Source organism: Hoplias malabaricus, chromosome 7 (assembly GCF_029633855.1).
Source record: "Hoplias malabaricus isolate fHopMal1 chromosome 7, fHopMal1.hap1, whole genome shotgun sequence".
NCBI lineage: Eukaryota > Metazoa > Chordata > Actinopteri > Characiformes > Erythrinidae > Hoplias > Hoplias malabaricus.
In genome coordinates, this window is record NC_089806.1 from 12,741,131 (window position 1) to 12,763,452 (window position 22,322).

At 41.1% G+C, this 22,322-nt stretch overlaps 1 protein-coding gene across 1 annotated transcript in view; it reads left to right on the plus strand.

The window, feature by feature from the left end:
* Positions 1-22,322, plus strand: part of rgs6 (regulator of G protein signaling 6) — a 112,688-nt gene extending 90,366 nt beyond the window's left edge. The window contains exons 6-18 of the mRNA XM_066676442.1: positions 4,058-4,109; positions 5,481-5,545; positions 6,261-6,337; positions 7,661-7,742; positions 8,064-8,138; positions 8,489-8,587; positions 10,133-10,194; positions 11,952-12,062; positions 12,474-12,599; positions 14,667-14,853; positions 18,012-18,101; positions 19,342-19,395; positions 20,073-22,322. Of these exons, the coding sequence (XP_066532539.1) occupies positions 4,058-4,109; positions 5,481-5,545; positions 6,261-6,337; positions 7,661-7,742; positions 8,064-8,138; positions 8,489-8,587; positions 10,133-10,194; positions 11,952-12,062; positions 12,474-12,599; positions 14,667-14,853; positions 18,012-18,101; positions 19,342-19,395; positions 20,073-20,123 (1,131 nt within the window). The 3' untranslated portion in view covers positions 20,124-22,322. The remainder of the gene's footprint in view (positions 1-4,057; positions 4,110-5,480; positions 5,546-6,260; positions 6,338-7,660; positions 7,743-8,063; positions 8,139-8,488; positions 8,588-10,132; positions 10,195-11,951; positions 12,063-12,473; positions 12,600-14,666; positions 14,854-18,011; positions 18,102-19,341; positions 19,396-20,072) is intronic.

Genomic DNA, 22,322 nt, shown 5'->3' on the forward strand with positions numbered 1-22,322 from the left:
ATGAATATTGACCTCCCAACTGAGCAGCTCCACCAAGTATAGATGCTTAATTTTTCCTTGAGGTTTTTCTGAGGGTTGAATCAATAGTTTGTCTGTGATTACAGATGAGATGATTTGGGGCAAACTTCCCTGTGAGTCCCTTTATCTCCCTCTGCGCCATGACATTCAGGAGAGATACCAAGCCTTTCATCAAGTCTAAAATAGTACGAGGCTTCACTAAAAATGCTTTTGCTTATTGTTTCCCCACTGTGCAGAGATCACTTACGTTTATCTTGAAGAACATATGTTAAATGTGGTCATTATAGAGAAGAATAAAAGAAAGTCATTGTTTTTTTTTTTTGTTTTTGTTTTTTAATATAAACTTGAATATTCTTGAAATGTTCTAAATGTAATGAGAAGAAAGTAGAAGGCTTGGATGTTCTGTGTTATGCAGACATTTGGGCTCATTTCATTAAATGATTTAATGGATTTAACCGTAATTAATTAAGTCATTCCTCTCAGTCAGTGTCACGGTTCGTCATCATTGAGCACAAGGCAGGAATACAGCCTGGACAGTGTATCTCTGGGCATCACACCCTCACAGTCTCTCACACTTATGCCTGTGGGTTATATTGCACAGCCATTCCACCTACATGTGCTTTGAACTTGAAATGGATGCTGGAAATTCAGCATCCAGAGGTAAACCACACAGTGATCAGAGGCTGGAATTAAACCCAGGACCCTGAAACCCTCTACCTCTGTGGCAGTAGTGCCACAGTGCCAACCCAAATTTAACTGGAAGAAGTATTAGATAAAAAGTCATAAATAAGTTTAATACCAAGTAATTCAATAAATGACAACAAGCATTTGTGTAGTTTTTAGGAGAAACCTTTATTAGAACCTCTGGTGTGGGATTGTTTGTAATTTACAAAAGGTTTTCCTCATGGTTTCTTTCTTTTATTTTTAAGAGTATGGATCATGACCTGTATATGGAAATTCTGAAATCTGATTTTGTACTGGTTACCACCTCTGATCTCCACCTTGTAGACTGTGGTCCCGTTCCTAACTCAGCGAACCACACTACTCTATACCAGTAAGAGTCATTGGAAAGGCTCTTAACCCTACATTAGCCTACATCAACAGAAATGTTAAGTCTCTTTTTAAAAGAGCATCTGGGGAAATGCCATAAATATAAAATGGTTCCCATTTATTACTTTGGCACCATTGCTGCACTATCATTTCACAATATCAGGAGCACTAAGCGCATTCCTCTCTACTTCCTACACACTCGTTAATTAGCAAGTGGAAATGGCATTTCCCCCCCTCTCTGACAAAGAGCACATCATCACGTTACATGAAGGTAATGATATATGAATAATTGATGAATAATTACCTTTGTAATCTCGTGATCTTTGATGTGTGTGTGATCTGCGATGCTTTGTGTGTGTGTGTGTGAGATCTGTGATGGCGTGTGTGTATGTCAGTCATGGAGGAGTCATTACGAGTAGCAGCTTCAGACCTGACCCCGCCCCTCTCTGTCTTTGTGGACAAGCAAATGATGAGGTTAGGAGAGGGATATATTTGGTGGTGGCCTTCTTTCTGGAAGAGAGAGATCAGACCCAATCAAACAATTTTGAAATACAATTTATGTTATTGGAAAATGAAAGTAGTGACAGCTTCCTGATGAATTTTAATTCAAACCTCAAATCAAAGTGACCTCATCTTACTTTAATTCATGCTCCTTTTTTATATAAAATCTGTTCTTTGTGTCTAATCCTTTAAAAGTTCCCACCTGTAAAATGTCTTCTTATTTTTGATTACATCACCATGCACCAGTGGGCAGGCAAATTATCGTTGCCAATAAAATCACATTTATCTTCCATTCCCAACACTTCTAGTCATCATTGAGAGCACTCAGCTTGTCCAGAGGAACTCCTCAATGCACTTGCACTATGCTGATGGCACAGCTTAATTGCTGGTCTTACTGATATATAAAGCACTATTTTTGGTATAGCATGGGGTTTCTGCCTGGGGTGGGAATCAAACCCTGGTCTACAGTAAGCATCAGTAATGTTTGCTTATGCTATAACAAAAAAATATATTTCTATATTCAATTTACATAGTAATTGTAGTTACAAGTAGTGTTTGTACTTATATTGATTTGACTTTGTCTATTACGTGATGCTTGCACATATTGGAGTTTATTGGGGTCAGTGTTTTTGTTGAGTAAATTCAAAATTACACACCTTTAAAATGGCTTATTCACTTATTAAATCACATTTTTTTCTTATATTAATCCATAATGGGAGGTCTCGTATGAAATCCCTTATAAACTCAATTTATTCTTAACCATGCACAGTAAACAATTGTTTGGACATTGTTATGGATGAGGTGATTATCTGACAAAAATCACATCTTTTGAAACTCTAATAGCCTGTAGTTGCTATCACTTTGTGAACACGAACAAAAAGCCCATGTGCATTGACTCACAGTGTGGTGAGCAGGCGTTTGAGACACCTCTGAGGAATTGGCTGAAATGTACACCATGAAATTCATGTAGGACTAAGCAAGATGCTAGGGAAAACAGACGTTTTCTACAGACTTTTTGAGCCATGACCACACATTTAAATGTCAGTAAATGCATGACGCAGCTGACCTGCTTGACCCTAAAGATGTAGCCTAATCAGAAGAGTCTAAAGGTTAGCAAAAGTCAAATGTGTACTTTCAGAACCAGTTAGACTGTGATTTGCCTTGCTAACCCATGCCTGGGTGGGCAACATTCAGTAACATAATAATTAATTAAACAACATTTTACATACTACTTATTGGGGTTTGTTATGGTCTTATTCTTTATGTACAACCATTATTAGATACTTAAAATGTTCTATCCACTCTCCATACAGCTTTATGCTTTGTGACCTATAATAGAATATGACCAGAGGGCTATTATGAGCCAATAACTAATAATTGCATTATTTGTGGTAATAGTCCACAATCATCATTTTTAAGCCTGGTTTTATAAGTTATTAATTGTGCAATAAGTTTGTTTTGAATCTGCAACATTTTATTTCTACAGGTAGAAACTGCTGGACCTATGCAAATGTTAGGCAGCCTTTCAACTATAATCAGACATTTATAAAAGAGCGTAATGAGTCAGTCATTCTCACCTCCTGCTTACACAGGTCAAGTCAAAATGTTCACCATGAACAGTTACAACTAATTTCAAGCTAAACATATCCAGCTTTGTCTGTGTGTTGGAACAAGTGTAATGTAGTGGGTAAGACTGCGGCCTACTGCAGCCTACTGCCTACAAGCGTCAGGTTCAGTTTCCTGCCCCGGTAACCACACAGAGTCTGTGAGCAGGACTCCTAACATCAAATTGGATAGGAGCATCTGCCAAATGCTGTGTAATTAATTATTGTAATAATAAGGCATCCTTACAAATATGGCATCCTGTAATTAGCATAAAATCATCCGACACCACTTACAGGAAATGTAGACAGCATCCCATTGAGACACCCATTAGCTAAGGCTGCCACCAACCTGGGAGAGGGAGGTCATTAACTGACTTGTTACAAGCTATAGAAGGCAAGTGTTGACAAGCATTGTGCTGAGTGGTGAGGAAGTGGGAGGGACATCCTGCCCACTCCAAGAGAGTGAGGCCAGTTGTTGTGACCACTTTTGGACCCTTGGTCCCAGATGGTTAGGGAATCTCCAGGGATCGGACTGGAGAGCTCCCTATGAAAAGGGGCCAGTGTTTAGACCATGCTGCCCCCTTATAAATGTGCCTAATTCACTTATGCAGTAATGCCTCAAGAATCGTACTATGCATTAATTATGGGAATTATACATGTACAGCATACATTAATGGTGGTGTTAAATTTAACAGTACATTAGCAGTAATAGCTTAATTCAGGTTTAATAGGGAATTAATCTTTCTATGCACCTGCAGATGAGAGAAATGATGAGTCTACGGTTCAGCGCTGCTGTCTCTTCAGGCGTGAGGATGAATCTGTGTGTCTATTTAAAGAGACAAGTTATCAGCATCTCTCTCTCTCTCTCTCTCTCTCTCTCTCAGGCTCCGTACTTTTGGCCGTCTAATTGCTGGGAGCCAGAGAACACAGACTATGGTGAGAGAAGGACCTTTTTGGCCCAGATTTGTTTACAGTGTCACGTATGATGCAGTGTGCAGTACTCTGGCATAAATGTTTTGCTCTCAGCAGATCTATGCCAATGCCAGGCAAAATTAACTTTAAATAAATGGATATTTCTCCAACAGTTAAAGACAAACACTTTGTCGTAACATTGTTGTTGAAAAATAGAACTAATATCTGTACCATGTATCTGTGTTTTACTGATTAACTCTTCATATTTTGAATATAGTTCATTGGAAGATGAGTAAAATGGCAGTATCCACTGTTACTTGCCAATGTAAAGTCTTTTTGTTCTTATCCATTAGTGGCATTATCAACGAGGTTGGATAGTGCCTCCTCAATGCAGTTCAAATGTTCTAAATTGCAATATTTCACAATAGGACATTACACAATAAATTACACATCTGTTGCCCTAAAAATCCTACTGAATTGCATTTGTACACTTATCATTTTACATAGATCCCCAAACAATCTGTCTGAGTTATTCTTAGGTTATAAATGTGTGTAATAAACGATTGAAAGACTAGACCTGGTCATTTTAGAGATTGTTTGAATTTGTCACTGATCTCTTCAATAATGACCCATTAAATGGGCAGTGTATGTTTATGGAGATTGTCTGGCTCTGTGCTTGAACTGAAACGTCTGCCCCTGAACTCAGTAATTAAGAGTGGTGTCCGCAGACTTCACCAGGTTGTGTACCTCTGTGATACACAGTAATGCCATGAAACCCCCATCACACAATGGTTTTATGTTATTTTTATGTTATCACCTCATGGATACATGGATATATTTGAGATTCTTCACAAACTTTTAAACATTTAAAAAAAAAAAAAAAAAAAAAAATTTAAACATGGCTGCCCTCATGTGGGTGACCCACTCTATAGAACATTAATAATAAAGGGTAAAAATAATGAATAATCACTATATAATTATAATTTGCTGTTTTAATTATTAGTGTATTAAGTAAGTAGTGGATTTGGCCAGACTTATAAAATGCTTCACTGCATCTTCCAGTGTTTAAAAATAGCTGGAGTATTTTATAGCCATGTGGCTACAGTAGGCCTGATTTGTTGCTGTGACCTCCCGGCTAGTGGACATTCTGGCTTTGGTTTGAGCAGCCACTGGGCAGCTGTACTCTCTGTCACCTCCGAGTCACCACTCACTGTGAATCAGTTTGACCAAGGATATGGCTAATCATGGACATACTGAATCCAATCTGGGTCCTCCTGCTGGTGTATGTGTGCGTGTGTTTAACGGGTTTATTGGAGCCGGCAGATAAGATTGGGCCTCCCAGGGCTTCTCTGTTCCTCTCTCACTTCTGTTGTGCATCTCTCTCATCCCTTGCAGCCATCTATCTGTGCAAGAGGACCATGCAGAACAAGACGCGGCTCGAGCTTGCCGACTACGAAGCGGTGAGCGAACACACTCTGAGGCAACGAGAAAGCTAAATCACTCCATTCCCCTGAGAGAGTGAGCAAGAGATAAAGAGATAGAGTGGGAGGGGGGGGGGTGCAGAAAGAGAGAGAGTTAGTTTATGTTGGGCTGTAGTCACCAATAGCACAGCAGCCACAGGAAATATTCGATACTAAGGGACTGAAAGTCTCAATAATCCATGTAAACATTACATCAATTTAATGGTGAAAAATACAGTTAGTAATAAATGGAGTTATTCACTTTACAGTAAAAGAGGTCTTTGTTTAATAAGCTTAAATCAAGCCATGCCCCATTTCTTTATCTGTCCGTCCATCTGTTCAAATGTTTAACAATTACCTTCTGGTTTGGATGTCCTGCAGGTGAATGATGCCTTTTGTACTATGAAGTATATGTAAATATATTTGAATGGAAATATTTATAATTCACAAATGACTCTCTTTGTTTCTTCTCTACACATGGAGAGGTGAGAAGCATACTCACAGCAGGGGATTCTCACTCTTCTAATTTCTCCTCTCATTGTTCATCAATAGCTCAACTCAGAGTCTTAACATTTCACACACAGAGAGGCAGCTGTGCCCTAGTTAGTCTTATAATAAAGCATGAGGGGGAGTCTTTGATTTTTAAAAACCTTAAAAACCTGTAGTGCATGAAGGTACAAGTATTAACACACTTGCCTGGTGTGTGTTTTTTCAGGAGAACCTGGCGAGGCTGCAGAGAGCGTTTGCGAGGAAGTGGGAGTTCATCTTCATGCAGGCGGAGGCTCAGGTCAAGTAAGTACCGTCATCACGGAAACTGAGCAAACTCTGCCTGTCACTCATAGCTATGACTTTCTCATCAAACAGAAGTCATAACGTCACCTGTAATCCAAACACACATTTACAGTAAGTGTGTGAACGCACACACAGCATTAGGCAGGGTAGCAGCTGAACTGCGTTCTCAGGAGTGATGGAGCTCCATTCAGTACCTTAGTGATGATTTGGAGTGGCGTTTGAGACCTCACTATGCTCTCCTGACAAAGACTATTAATGCCCTTTATTTGAGGTTAAACATTGGATAAGGTTTCTCAGATATTTGGACATGAAGTGTTTATGTCCATTCCCAAACTTTTAATGCCTTTCCTTTTGGCTTATAGCCACATACCCTGTGGTTTTATTTAAATCTGTGATTTGATTTGGCTGCAGTTTCATTTCAAACTCTGGATCAACAGCCTCATCTGATGGTCAAACTCTGTAAATACAAGCTCTCATCTCAGCCATCTGTCATTTACATCATGCCATTGATCTTTACCTGGAATCGTTATTTGTCGGATGCTTCCTGAGAAAAGATGCTACGGCACACAATGGAGTGAAAGACGGATGAATGGATGCAACTCAGTGAAAAGTGAAAAGGAAAAGTGTGTGAGATAGTGCCGCAAATGTCAGTTACATAAGGCCGAAGTGGCAGGAATGGAAATGAATTATTTCCACTCAGTCACAGGCCTGAGCTTTTGATGAGGATATGCACTCACAGTCTTCCTACTGTGGGATTTCTGCGGTACACTTAAACACAGCCATTGGTGTTCTGGGGTGTTTTGCTCCTTCTCTTCATTTGGCTGATTACTTTGAAAGGACATTTTTATCTCAGATTCAGATCAGAAGCAGTAGCTATAGATTTTGTGTCTCGCCTGGGGCTAGACTCCTACATGTATCCAGGTTACTTGTCAGCTTTAAGCGAAGCCGAAATAGGTTAAATATCCTGCCCCAATGCAATCTGACAAAGACACATGTTATGTCTGATTTGTTGACACTGCTTATAATTAATGAAGCCAGTAAGAGCATTGCTTTTAGGATTGGTTGCATTCATCCACAAGACCATTATTCTGCACAGGTGCTAGTGTTCAGTGATTATTTCACAAATTCCACTCCAGCTCTTCCCAGAGGTATGGGATGGAGTTTAATTACTCTATGCAGTACAGTTCCACTGCTCCATAGCCCGATATTGGGAGGATTTATACCCACCTAGCAAGTGCCTGTGTTTGATATATCACATATGTGATGTGTAAGATCTTTAAGCACTATTGACTGCAATTACACATTTCCATTCTGTTCGTTTAGGATCGACCGGAAAAAGGACAAGACAGAGAGAAAGATCCTGGACAGCCAAGAGAGAGCCTTCTGGGATGTCCACCGACCAGTGGTGTGTGTAGATATGGATTTCCAAATAATATTCGCCAAAAATTTTTGTATGCAGAGCAACATATAATTTAATTATATTTCGGTGGTGGACGAATGTACTGTTAGGAGTCTTGCCCAAGGACTCCCGTTGGTATGGTTACCCAAACAGTAAACATAGTCAACTGCACAGAAGGCTGCAGTGTTTCAACACTGCACCCACCATCTTTATCAAACTGATCGGTTCCTCTTTAAAACAAGTGTTGTTATGATATGGGGTACTAAGCATATATGCAGATTTCCACTTGGAAATGTTGAAAATAATAACTGGTCATGTGACCCACAGCCAGGTTGTGTAAACACCACAGAGATGGACATCAGGAAGTGTCGACGCATGAAAAACCCCCAAAGAGTTAAGAAGGTATCGGAGTGGGTGTGTGTGTGTGTGTGTGTGAGCATGTGTATGTGCATGTTGTGTCGTTTACAATGGGGTTTAGTCAGGATCCCACTGCAGTGACTCCAGTGTGTTACTGGGTCAGAGGTGTGTGTGCATGTGTGAGAGGAGTGGGATAGTGGTCTTATTTCTTGCCGATTTGTGTGTGTGTGTGTGTGTGTGTTTGTGAGAGAGAGAGAGAGAGAGAGAGAGAGCATGAGAGTGATATTCATGTTTTTTCCTTCCATACTTGAGTGTAAATGTGAGAGGTGGTGTGAGGTGTGATAGTGATGATATTTCACTAGTTATGTCTGTGTGTGTGTTTTGGGGGGTTATAGTCAGTGTATGGTGTGGCAGAAGACACCCAGACACAGAGTCCTGTACACACAAACCCACAGCCGAGCAGGAAGGACACCAAAGAAGATGTAGAAAAAGAGGTTTGTGTGTTATTCATTTGCATCATTCTTCACATGTACTGATATGTTTCCTGTTTTATATTGCGAACAGTTTAGAAATTTAGAAAGTGCACCATAGTCACACCCATCATCAAATAAACAAATGGAAATGTAAAGAACAATAGAAAAGTACAGATTACAAAACAAACCAATAGTAAACAGATTACTTCATGTCCCAGACCTTTTACATTGGATTCCAAAGTGTGGCATTTAAAAAACATATTTACAGTGTGAGAACAATTTGTATTTAATGAACCAATGCAAATTTCAAAAAGAGGAAATGTTGAATGAACAGATGGCCACAAACCTTTGAAGATGCAGTGGAGATCAGATGGCCATGTGTGGCATATGGCAGCTTTTGAAAATGTACAGCATACATGACAAATTAGAAAACAATGCAAAACCTTCGACATTGCTTCAAGGATAACAACTGTTCAGTCAGGGGTGCGATTCCCGAAGCATCAGGATGTTAAACGATAAAGAGAGATCAACAATTTAATCACTGTTTTTACACTGACACTTGGCTGCGGCTCTGCTTTGCTTTGGGGGAAATGTTGTCCAGTTCGGCTGTTACTCTGTCCACCAGAGAGACAACAAGAGCGAGTTTGTTTGACCTGTGACAACCCCCACTCACCCCCACACGCCAAACACATATAAAAAGTGCAGTGGTTGTCAGTGGCGGATGCTGAACTTTCAAGGAGGGGAAGCTCAATTTCAGCCTACATCATAAAATGTGTCGGTTTATTTATACGTAAATTCTACCCTCCGTTCCTTTTTAAGAAAATGATCTGTGACCCTGTCGTACCAACAAGGCGTCTTTTCCAGGGACTTGACTAGTGTCCTCTCAATGGCCAGCAGAGCTAGGCTGCTTAAACGGCCTTGGCCCATGTGAAGTGTCCCGCCTGTGCTCCCACGGATCTTTACACCAAAGGATCGCTGATTCGCTCACTTCGCTGTCAATCAAAAAGGGATTCAGCCTCAGACAGATCATCCAATCATCATGCAGAAGCTGAGTGTCCGGGCCAGCCGAGGCCAGCCCACTGCCCCATAGACCCCCAGAGACGCTGAGCGTCCGATGGGCGGGAAAAAGCCCAGCATTTATCCCATCACTCGTCTCATTTCGCTGCACTTCGCTGCTTCGCTATTGAACTCGGCCACACTGTTTAAAGCACTGTGAAGCTGCGGGAATGATTGAGAGGAAAGCCGCGTCTTTACCAGTGATAAGAAGCTGATTCTGAACAAAAGTTGAGCGCGTTGTAGTGCATATTTATTCAATGACATGTACACACAACAGTATATATTTGATCACTTCTTTTTTGACCTTTTAGGGGAAGCTGAGCTTCCCTTGCAGTCTTAGAGCAATCGCCTCTGGTGGTTGTAGTGTATTAATAATACTGTATCAGTATATGTAAGTATAACAGACTACAGTTCCAGTTTTTTTATATTCTCTTTACATACCATTATTAGCCAAGTCTGGTTGATAACTTCATTTGTCTTTCTTCTGTATTGTTTTACACCATCTTGCAGATTCTATTCCTGAACACTCAGCTGGACAGACACTGCATGAAAATGTCCAAAGTGGCAGAAACGTAAGTAGATTTTTCTACTGTCTGTAACTTTCCCTTCTACTCAACACTTTTCCAACCTGAAATATAGAGAACAAAGTGAATCCTACAGAAACAGAGGCATGAGCACAAAGTCCTCGGCTCTCCCAGCGGCGGGTGAGCTGCCTTTCCCTGGCTCCGCAAACTCTTAAAAGCTCTTTCTGCACTCTAGAGCTAATCAATACACAGCCACAGCTCTGAGACGAATTCCAGTCAGGTCTATGTTTCCACAACTCAACTTCAATACACACACACACTTTCTCACAGTATATACTCTAATAAAACCTGACTGTTCCATTCACTGTAAATCGCTCTATTCCCCCTCTCTCCTTCTTCCACATTCTCTCTTTAATATTCTCAGTGTCTCTCTCTCTATTCCTTCTAAGTCGTCCTTCTCTCTCTCCCACCATCTCACCCACATGTATTTCTCTCGTTCCTTCACAAGAGATGCTTTTTCTCTTTCACTGATTTCAATTCTCTCTCTTTTTTTAGTCTTCCGCTCCCTCTTTATTTCTCTCCTTCACATTCTGTAATTTGTTTCCACACCCCCACCCTCCTCTCTCTCTCTGTCCCTCACCTTCCCCTCTTACTCTCTGTCCTTCACCTGAGGTGGCGCGTGAGTGATGACAGCAGGTTCAGTAAGCTGCATCTTTACACAGTGCATACTCCACGTTCTGAAGCATCATCCCTTTTTGCCTATAGTCTGAAAGGAGTGGGAGAGTGGGGATTCACAAATTTAGCAGAATTATGAATCTGCAACAACATCTTGAACCACTGCACTGACACAATGCCTTTCTCTTATTCAGCACTTTCTTGGGGCTGAGCTGGTTTGCTGAGTGTTCTGTTTAATACACTGTTACTTTCACTGGTGTAAAAGTTGAACTCTGTTTAAAAAAAGGCTGAGTGTGTTAACTTTTCTGGTTCCTCGTGACTCATGCTCTCATTATCTTGTCCGTTTTTTTCAGATAAGTGACAAAGCAGGCGGTAAAATACATAATACATGGCTCCTTTATTAAACAGAACTATAAAACAGCACACCCTGCTGTAGCACAAGCTCCAGCTTACTACTCTACCTCATAAACACTGTCTCCAAAATCTCACCCGAGGCAGATTGTGGGGCAATCATTGAATGCTTTCTGTAGCCCCAGCCCCCAAAACACCATCTCGCTGGCCATGTACACCATGGAAATGTGTGTCGAAAATGTGTGAACTTATTTTAACATGGTCTTTGTATTTGGAAGAATGCAGTCAAAATGCTGTTATAAGCACTATTCACTCATTTTTAAATATATACAATTTGTTTGTTAATTTTAAAGATAAGTCATTGAATAAACATTTAACAATGTTGAAAGACCGACCACGGAGCAGGTGTGTATTGGATGGTGGATCATTCTCAGTGCTGCAGTGACACTGACGTGGTGGTGATGTGTTAGTGTGTGTTGCGTGGCACGAATGGATCAGATACAGCAGTGCTGCTGGAGTTTTTAAACACTCTAACTTTCCACTCTGTTACACACACATCCCTAAAGCCTGCACCATTTTCTCTACTCCAAGTCAGAGCACATTCATCACTGAACTCTCAGAATATCAGAACAAATGTATGAACATAAGTGAACAGTTACTTTAATAGTTGAACTGAAACAGAACCAGCACATAAAAAAGTATAATTAAAATATTATTTAACATTTGGAGTCATGGTGAGGACGCAGGGTTTATGTTTGATATGTGTCTCTGTGTTTCAGGTTGATGAGCTACACGGAGCAGTATCTGGAGTATGACCCGTTTGTGTGCCCCCCTGAACCATCCAACCCTTGGGTCGGAGATGACTGCACATTCTGGGAGCTAGAGGCCAGGTTTGATTCTTTCAACTTTCCAATGCACTGTACGTTTATCCTCACAGCTTTCCCTCTGACTGGATGGTTTGTGAATCTAAACATTCATGATAAGCTCAGATAAGCTTCAAATGAAGGGCAAGAGGGAAGGGGCTGTTCAAGTTCAAATTAAATGTTTTTATTGTATTAACTTTAAAGCTACCCCTAAGTTGTTAATTAGGCACTGGATTATTTACATTCCGTGTACATATACATCTCTCTGTCTCTTCAGTCTCTTCAATTAGCTGTGATGGTTGTCTTTGTGACTAATTGGATTATGTATGGATTAATTTTGCTGTAATAAGCTGGTTATAATGTCAAATTGATTTATTACATGTTACAAATAGACACTGTGGTGACTTTTTTTTTTGTCTTTCTCTGTTTGTATCTCAGTAAGGACCCCAGCCAGCAGAGGGTCAGGAAGTGGGGTTTTTCACTGGACGAGGTTCTGAAGGACCCAGTGGGCCGTGAACAGTTCCTCAAGTTTCTGGAGTCTGAGTTCAGCTCAGAGAACCTACTGTGAGACCCAGAGCTCTCTTCCTCTTTGCCTCAACTTCAGTTTTCTTCTTCTGTTCTCATATCTCTCTCCTCACACTTTCATTGGTCCTCCCTCTTTGTCCATTTTCTCCTCTCAGGCAGTGGTCTAATTGGCTTTTAGAGGAAGCCCTACTGTTTTTATGGGTGTCAGCGATGTGGGAATAAATTTGTTCAGTTCATGTATTGTTGGAAATCTCTTTTTGACACTGCTGGACTTAATCTACTGTATTGTTATATGGAGCTCTCAGCGTATGTAGGGCAGCAGGGTGGTACTGAAGGTAGTGTTGCTCCCCACAGAATCTCAGGGTTCTGGCCGCCCTGGAGTCCCTGGGGACTCATGCCCTGTCCAAGGTGTGTTCCAGACTTGCGCCAAATTATTCAGTGTACGCTCTGGACACACCGCACTACTGATCATGATGTAATGGTTACAGAAAAAGCCCAACTTTAATGAAGGAACACACACAAATTTGCGCGTGCGCACACACACACACAAAGGCTCTCACCCACTTGTGAAGAATATGGTGCTACATCTGTGTAGATCAGAGACTGTGAGCCATTACGCTCTCAGATATACATTCATCATTACTTTGAAGGCTTTATGCACTGGAGTCCTGCTCGAATATCACCTGAAGAACAATTGAGTTGAGTTCTGCTCTGGTGCACTGTGGCCCAATTTAAACTTGTTTGTCACAGAAGCAGTGCTGTGCTGTGTGAACCGAGACATGAGAAGCGCAGCCCTTCCAGCACACAGCTGGCCACTGTCCCTGCCGCTGCCTGTGACAGAGGATCATTAGCGGGTCAGTGGGGAGCAGGAGGTCTCTGTGAGTGGGGCCTGCTTGGGACAGGAAGGCCCTGAAGTGAGCTGTAGAGATAACGCTGAGATCAGTGGAGCCTCGGAGCAACTGCAGCAAAGATAAAACAGTGCCAGTCTGCAGCCACCCTTCTGCCGCCATTCCTCACTATCTCCCCTATCTCCTAGCCTCAATCTAATAGCTTCTAGGGGAGCTGTCTTATGCAGGCCTATGCCACTTATGAAACTGTGAGGCGAGAGGATATGATATGGACTCTAGACTGCCTGGCTCTCCCTGGGGCTCCTCAATAGCCTAAAATGCTTCAATATTGCGGGCTGGGCCGAGATCAATAGAGATACAGCAGAGTGTTATATGAGGACAGAGGGGGAAAGAGAGCACTTTTGCCTTCTCTCTCTCTACCTCTACTCGCCACGAGCATGGGATGTTCTCTACATAACTTAGCCTTGTGGTTTATAAGTGCACTAATGGAAAAAGTACCACTCTGGCAATGTCAAGTAGTGTTCCAGTCCTCCATTACCCTGTGTAGCTCTGTCATATTCAGCTCATATTTAATTTCCGTAACCTTAATTTTCTCGAGGAACATCTGACTGAAATAGATTTTTAAAAATTGTTAAATGTGCTGTCTCTATAAATCATCATAACAGAACTTCTTTTGTGGCCATGTCATTTTACCTTGCGTGTTTGCTTTTACAGGAAATGCCAGGCAACATTACCTGGCAGTACTTAGCTGAGGTACAGTGTGTCCTGTAGTTCAAGTCTGCTTTCTCGAGCCAAGGCATGTTTAAAGAAATGTAGGCCCAGCTCCCTAATGAACAAGCAACAAGAGTTACAGTAGCTGGATAAGGAATAATATAAGCAACTACCATTAAGGGCATCCAGGACTTAAAACCAGAGTCTTTAGCAATGAAAGGAATCAACATTCAAAAGCAAAACTGCTGAAAAAGAAAGGAACCGCTGAGGGAAACTAAGACTCCAGTAAAAGCATACTCTAAGAACATGAGGAAACACATTACGAATAATAACAGCATAAGAGAAATAAGAAAACTTGAGCTCATACCGAAAAACAACTAACTGCAAACAAGACTCAAAATCTGTATAAGACAGAAACTCTGGGAGGAGCCAAGACTCAAAAAGGAAGTCAAAATATTTGTGCTTGAGCAGACAGAACCGTTAATATACAAGTTTAAAGTGTGTTGATGTAACCTGTCTCACCTCAGCGTTTTGGCTGTTTTCTCAGGTTCTGGTTGGCGGTGCAGGATTTGAAGCGGCACCCCCTGCAGGAGGTGCCAGCCCGTGCTCAGGAGATCTGGCAGGAGTTTCTGGCTGAAGGAGCTCCCAGCTCGATCAATTTGGACTCTCACAGCTACGAGCGCACCAGTCAGAACCTTAAAGACCCTGGACGCTACAGCTTCGAGGATGCACAGGCAAGTGTATTTTACTGACAACATTTACTTCAGGGAACAATCAGAGTAAATCATGTCGGTGAGATATGACTTACCTCATCAGGCATAGGTTCCTTCCAAACCACAGCTAAGCATTCTCTAACATTAATCTAATGCTCTAAATTGAATTTATGAAGAGCCTTAGTCATTAGCTGTGGCCTTACACATTAGCGGTGGTTTTGGACGTTAATCAAATGTGTTTAATGAGGCTGATTGCTGAAGTCTGCAGTAGGGGGCCTGAGTCTGACACGTGCCATAAACACTTTTTTAGGTTCCAGGTTTAGGAATCAGTTCTCGATTTCTGACGAATCTCACTCATGCAGTTTGATCAGTTCTCAGTTGGTTAACGTCTACAGGAGACTTTACTAAACCATGCATTCATTCATTTGATTGTTCATGATTATAGTTATCTACACCTTTACAGCTTTTATTAACAGAGTTAAAACTGTAAGTAAGTAAACTTTATTTATAAAGCACTGTGTTTTACTTAAAGTCCCCTTCCACTCATGGGTTAAACCCAGGGCTGTCACTAGAGATTAATGATTAGGGGGCTAAGCTTTAACCAGGGGGTCTAGGGGTAATTGCCCCAAAGCAGCAAGAAAAGATGAGGCACAGATAAATCAAAGCCACAATGTTACTTACAGTAGCAGGTCCCACATACGCTCAGATACTGAGAATATAGACTGGTACAATCAATGTGCATTTGTTCTATTGTTGTAGTTCAGGAAACATCTGGAAAGAACATAAACGTCAATTCAGTCTGCCACAAATACTGCAGTGAACATTTTAACTGGCTTTTTCAGCATGATTACTTTACATTAATCTATAATCAGGTTTCCTCTGCTGCATAATGCCTTTTCAACTGTCAGAGGCCTTTCAGTGTGGTTAATTAAAGATTGTAACAGGCATTCAATTAATGTTTTTTCTTTATTTCTGTCTTGAAATGACACTCGCTGTCAGGAAACTCGCTACACCACCTCCCCGCATACACTGTCACCGATAGCCAGCTGCATCAAGGGGGTAACAACAGCAGCTCCCCCAGGTCCTAGTGCGCCCAAGTTTCAGTACTTTGTTAATATGGAGACAGAGAGAAACGTTGTTAAAAATGAAAGAATTGGTTGGGGGGGGGGGGTGTTGTGGGCTGATAGGATTGGTTTGTGATGTTTGAATCCATGACTCTCTGAATTCGCCTGCTTGGGACTGTCAGGTTCAGTCAACTCTGATACAATACTGAAAAAAAGACCCTGGCTCAGGCCCAGTTCCAAAACAGTAATGATAATTTTTCTTTGTTTAAACTTGGCTCATAATTGAAAAGATAGCACACTGTATTCAACGACAACAGAGTCGACCTGACCACTGCAGTGGGAAATTGTGCAGCTGCTGTTGAAGTACAAAATAACGTGACCTGTTCAGGATGTTCATGACAATGTTCCCAAAATAAAGAACATTACAAACGATAAAGATGCAAACGTGCATTTATTGGTCATTGTACAATGTACAAAAAAAAATGTGTCTTCTGCATTTCACCCATCCGTGGTAGTGATCACTCACACAATACTGCACTAGGGGCAGTGAACTCTCTCACACCCAGAGTGGAGGGCAGCCATTCCCAGTGCCCGGAGAGCAACTGAGGTTAGGTGCCTTGCTCAAGGGCCCCTCAGCCATGGATTGAGGGAGGAGGACAGGCCTGCTCCCCCCACCCCTTCCACTGGTCATGGGCATCGATCCAGTGACCTTTCTGTCCCAATCCCACTTCTCTAACCATTATGCCATGGCTGCCTTTTCAAGAAAAATAACAATATCAATACAATTACAAACAATAGCCAAAGAAAATCAGCAGCTACAAATGAACAATACTCTTACAATGGTCTTACATCAGAAACAAACACACACACATCAAAGATTGATCAGTGACCATCAGAAGTGTCCAGCAGAGCTGCAGACAGACCGATTTCTCTGGTATTTTGTCAGAAAAATACGAAGCGTTGTCAGGATAGTGTGAATACACTGAGAGTGACCCTTGTTCTTCTCTCTCTCAGAACCTAACTTATTAATTATGGAATCCAAACCTGGTTCTTGTTTGATTCTTTGCTAAATTATATAATTATAGTCTTGAAAATATTTGTGATCTGTGTGAGAGAAACTGGCTCAGAGTTAAAGGGAACTAATTTGTTATTTGTAGCTTGTTCAAATACTGCATTCAAATAAAATGACAATTCAATCTGCATATTATTTTATAGCAGTACATTTATAAATACAAACTATATACACCAGCCACCCATTACATTATACAATATACAAAAAACGTTTTTTCCATACTTTATCAGCTCCACTCACAATATAAGTGCACTATGTAGGTCTACAATTGCTGAGTGTAAACTTGCTGTTGCTCTGCATACTTGGGTATCATCCTTTGACCCTGTTTTTTTGACATGACCCCCACTAGGCCACTAGAAATCAGCTGTTACTTGAGTGGTGGAATATTCTCAGCACAGCATTACACTGGCTAGAGAGTGGGTACAGTGTTTAAAAGGTCCAGCAGCAATGCTGTGTCTGATCCACTCATACCAGCACAACACAGCACTGAGAATGATCCACCACCCACACCATCCCTGCTCTCTAGTGGTCCTGTGGGGATCCTGACCACTGAAGAACAGACTAAATCTCATAACAGTTGCTCTATGAGAGTTAGGAGAACAGGCAGTTCCTTGGATGTGAATTAGGCTTTATCACCCAGGGCTGTGGCACATTCCAAATCCAGTGGACTTCCCAGAAGAGTGGAGGGTGTTATGGCAGAATATTGATGAAAGTTAATCTTACAGTATATTACAGTGTATTATGTAAAGTTCCTTCAAGATGCTTTTAGAAGAGTGAACAAATATTATCTTTAAGAGAAGCTAGCTTAAACATCAGTCTGTTTTTGCTGAGAGAAGCAAAGGGGAAGGAATATCCTGGGATCATATCATCACAGGACTTTCTCTTTGAAGCTTGTTGATTCCCTCTCTGCCACAAGCTCCAAGAAAGGATTCATTCCCTTTATTATGAAGCTTATATATATATTAAATATCAGCACAGAATTTACTCCCTTCAGAGAGACTCATCGACCCATGCTAATCCTCTGTTCATCTTCTCCTCCTCAGGACCACATCTACAAGCTGATGAAGAGCGATAGCTATACCCGCTTCTTACGCTCCAGTGTGTACCAGGACCTCCTGCTGGCCAGAAAGAAGGTGTGTGGAAACCTCGGTTTCATTTCACCCAGGTTCTGCAGGCCCCGCAGGAGGGCTTTGAAGCTTTGCAGAATTCGGATGCAATGCACCGTGCCGCGAGCATCGTTTTGGGGACACACACACAATTATTTTGGCTTCTTGCTTTGTCTTCTGGAGAGAGAGCATGCAGCAGATCAAGATGGATTTATGCAGGTTATAACACAGAATTTACAATTCATATCTCCTCCAGGGTGAAGCTTTAGATCCGTATCCCAGCTTTTCTCTCTGTCCCCAAGGGGCTCGGCAGCTAAAAAATGTTAATTTTATATTTATTTTAGAGATTTGATCGTATTATATTTGATTATTAGTAAAGAACAAAGAAAACTCTCAGAGTGTGTCATAGAAGCAGAATAATGTTATACATACATACAATCTTACGTTTGAACAAACCGGTCTAATAAAATATTTTGTTGATTTTACACCTTCTCTTGGGCAAAACTCTTGGAAAAACTTGAGCATGGCATTTTCTTTATTTTTAAAAAGCAGGCTCTATTTTTCTATTACATATTACATTTTTGAAAATACAGAGACACCTAAAATATCTCAAAACCTCTTACACGGACCCCATTTTATATTTTCCTGTTTCCCAATTTGTTGAATTCAACTTATAAACAGTAGCTGTGGATTAAAATGTGTGGATCGCTGGTTTGATCCTCCAGTGATGCCTTTGGAAGCCAGGAATCCTAAGGGAGCACAAATGGTCTGGCTCTCTCTTGCCAAGTGGAGGGCCTCGTCACATGGCCCAGGGCTTCATCATATGGCACGGCGCCAGCCAGGGCAGGAACAGCAGGCTCTCTCCTCTGGCGCATGGGGCTATCCGATGATAGCGCATTAGCTGCAGTGCAAAAAGCGACAACAGATGACATCATGTCTTGGAGGAGGCATGTGTTTGTCTTGGTGGCATCGTGATGAAAGGGGAGTCCAGCTGATGGTTGATGGGGTGGAGTTGGACATGAGTAATGATTAGGTGAAAATTTGTCAAAACTGGGATATCAAAACATCAAGTGTAGGGGATTAAAAGGATTATACTTAAGTCCAGGCTTGTAATATGTTTATTTTTTTATTATGTGTTTTAAATACATTATAAAAAAATACATAATAATTTTTAATTTATTTATACATTAAACAGAGCCAATATTTATTATAAGCTGACGGTGACGCTGTGTGTCTGTGTGTGTGTGTGTGTGTAACGTCTCCACAGCCTGAAAGTGAACAAGGCCGTCGTACGTCTCTGGAGAAGTTCACCCGCAGTGTGGTGAGTGTGGCCCTGTTCTGAACCTGATGATGCAACACAATTGGTGTTGGCTGTAGAATGAAGAACACTGAAGATACAGAACTAACCAAACTTTACAGACATTGCAGAAGAGTACATGATACTGTACTATTTATGTTTCAACAGATTTATAAAGTTGGAACATATATTTAAGGCTTTGGAGTAAGTTTTGCTTGTATTAGGGAAGAGCAGAGCAAAGCCCAAAACATTTAGATTTTCACTAGATATATAAAGGAGCAATTTGCGTTTATTTTTCCAGGATTTATCATCACCTTATGAAACAAAACTGAACTGAAATGTACTGGCCTGAATGTGTCAGGGGTGAACCTATTGCACAAATAGTTGACCCCATGTGAGGGACCCACTCTATGGAGCATTAATTAGTTTGGTCTTGGAGTATAAAGTGGTTTGGCTCTTATGTGAGTTCTACTCTTTAATATTTATTGGTGTTTTTGAGGTAAATGACTGATTGCACCTTTTAAATACATCATTGATGTCTGAATAAACACTTTCATGTCCTAATATGTTAAATTCCAAGCTTTAATATCACTTCCCTACAGGAAAGTGTTACCAAATGCAGTTTACCATAACCTAGATGGGCAGTCTGTTCCTTGTTCCTCCATTTTCCCTCGTTTAAATGGACATTTTTGTGTTTCCAGGGGAAGTCTCTGACTGGGAAGCGTCTGACAGGCCTTATGCAGTCCTCCTGACGAGGCCTGGGACTGGACTGACTCGGCCAGGCCCAGAGGAACTACAGTCTGCTGGGGTGGACGTAATGTTACTGTGGTCATCTACACAGCCAACACATGGACTAGCTGCTAGCTACTCTGACAGTGCAGCTATGGACACTAGATGGCATGCAATAAGTCAACAAACCTTACAAAAGGGACAGTGTCATCTGTATTTAACCAATTATATACAACCTACAGCTACAACGACTGCACATATGAATGTCAGATTTTTACACCCAGGATCTCCATGTGTTATCTGACATTTCCTACCAGCAGTGATGGTGGGAATGAAAACTCACAGCTTTGATTGCCATTTAAAATAGCCTGTACCCTCAGTTCATCCACTTTTCCTGAGTGCAGACATAAAGAGCCGTTGATAGATAAGCTAACGTGGGAGCGGGTGGTCCAGAGGGACACGTGCCTTCTTGGCTGAAGAACATTCCAAAGGAGAGAAAACGTAGCAAGGGCTTCTCATCTCTGTGTGCTCTTGGAAGGGTTTGCACAGTTGTTGATATGATCATAAGGTGTTTATGAGAAACATTGTCTGAAGTGTTAACTGACGCAGCACAGCCCAGTTTAAGTCTGATGTTCTACAGACAGTTTAAACTGAAGACCCTTCCTCTACTTCACAGTTATTTTTGAAACAATGTACCATGCTGCTGCAAGTTTTGTTGGACTACAGCAGAGAGATTTGAAACTGCAAGGAACAGATCAGTAGGACTAGGACGTTGCCAGATTGAAAGACTGAGAATACTGTAAGTTGGAACACCACAGTCACCAAAAGATAAAGTAATTTGCTGGTATTTGCAGATGTATAAACTTCAGTTTCAGATACACTGGGGCAGTGTGTGAAATGCTTATGAAATAACAAAGCTGTTATTATAAAATTCAGTCAATTGATGTTAGATTAAAAACAGGTGGTAATAATAATAATATTTTATCTTGTGAAGTGTATACTGCAAATTTGAGGCCTGCAGCACATTGTAGAAAATTGGAACGGGTGCATATTTATCACTGAGACGTTACTATTTTCAACACTTATAACACCAACAATAATCATGCTAAACCCTAAGAGATTGATCCTAACCAAAAGGGAATATATGTTGCTCCGAAATGTGTGTACACCCTTCACAATTAAAGGTACCTTCACAGACACAGAAGTACCTCATGCCACAGACACTGTAATACACACCTTAATATTATAACACACCCTGGCTTTAGAATTTCACACAGGTGTTTGATACTGAGACAACAAAATGTCCATTAAAAAGTCTGGGTTGACAAAGGCCACAATGTGCATATCGTATTTGCATTTCACATGCTGTCCCAGCTCGTCAGAAGTGAGGTTTGTACTAGAACCAACGTTACAAGGTTTTATTCATGTTTAACATTTTACAAAAGATCCTAGCTCTGAACGAAATACAGTCTACCTAAACCTAATGTAGATCTATGTATGTGTCAGAACCACAGATGTAGCTGGTCCATGTTAAATGTAATCATCTAGCTTGCCTGCCCAAACGAAAATGTAAATATAGTCTGAATGTAAAAGATGTATGCTTCAAGAGTAGTGTTATGATGGTGATAAAACACATGTCTATTATATTACACCCCTCCAAAGATGGTCTGCACATGTAGAGGACCACAGTTAAGGACGGAGTCTTTCACCTACAGCAGAGACTGTCCAGGTTTATGGACATTTAGGTTGTTCAGTGCTGCCTCATACAATCTGCTGGACATGGACCGTATGTTTTTGCTGTGGAAAGTCGTGTATCACTGCCAGTAAAGTATAGAGAAGTTACTGCAGACCCTCAGAGGCCCTCATCAGTCAATAATCAGCTCATGAACTGCCAGGCAGTTGGAGGAACACCATGGGATGTGTTCCTGTAGTGTTTCCAGCTAGAACTGCTTTGTTGACAGTGCATTTAGACTGAAACGGTGGAAACAGTGTATGTATGTGTGTATACATATTGCAGCAGCTCTGCGCATAGAGAATGCTGTGTAGATGACATCCGAGAGCGAGTATAATTAGAGGCACAAGTGCTGCAACCTAGCACAAAACTATGCATGGGATATTTCTAAAGGATATTTCTTTACAGCTTTTAGTTTTTTCAAAGATAAAAACAAGTATTAGTGGATGACAATGATGAATAGAAAGGACGCAAGATCCAGAGTCAACTA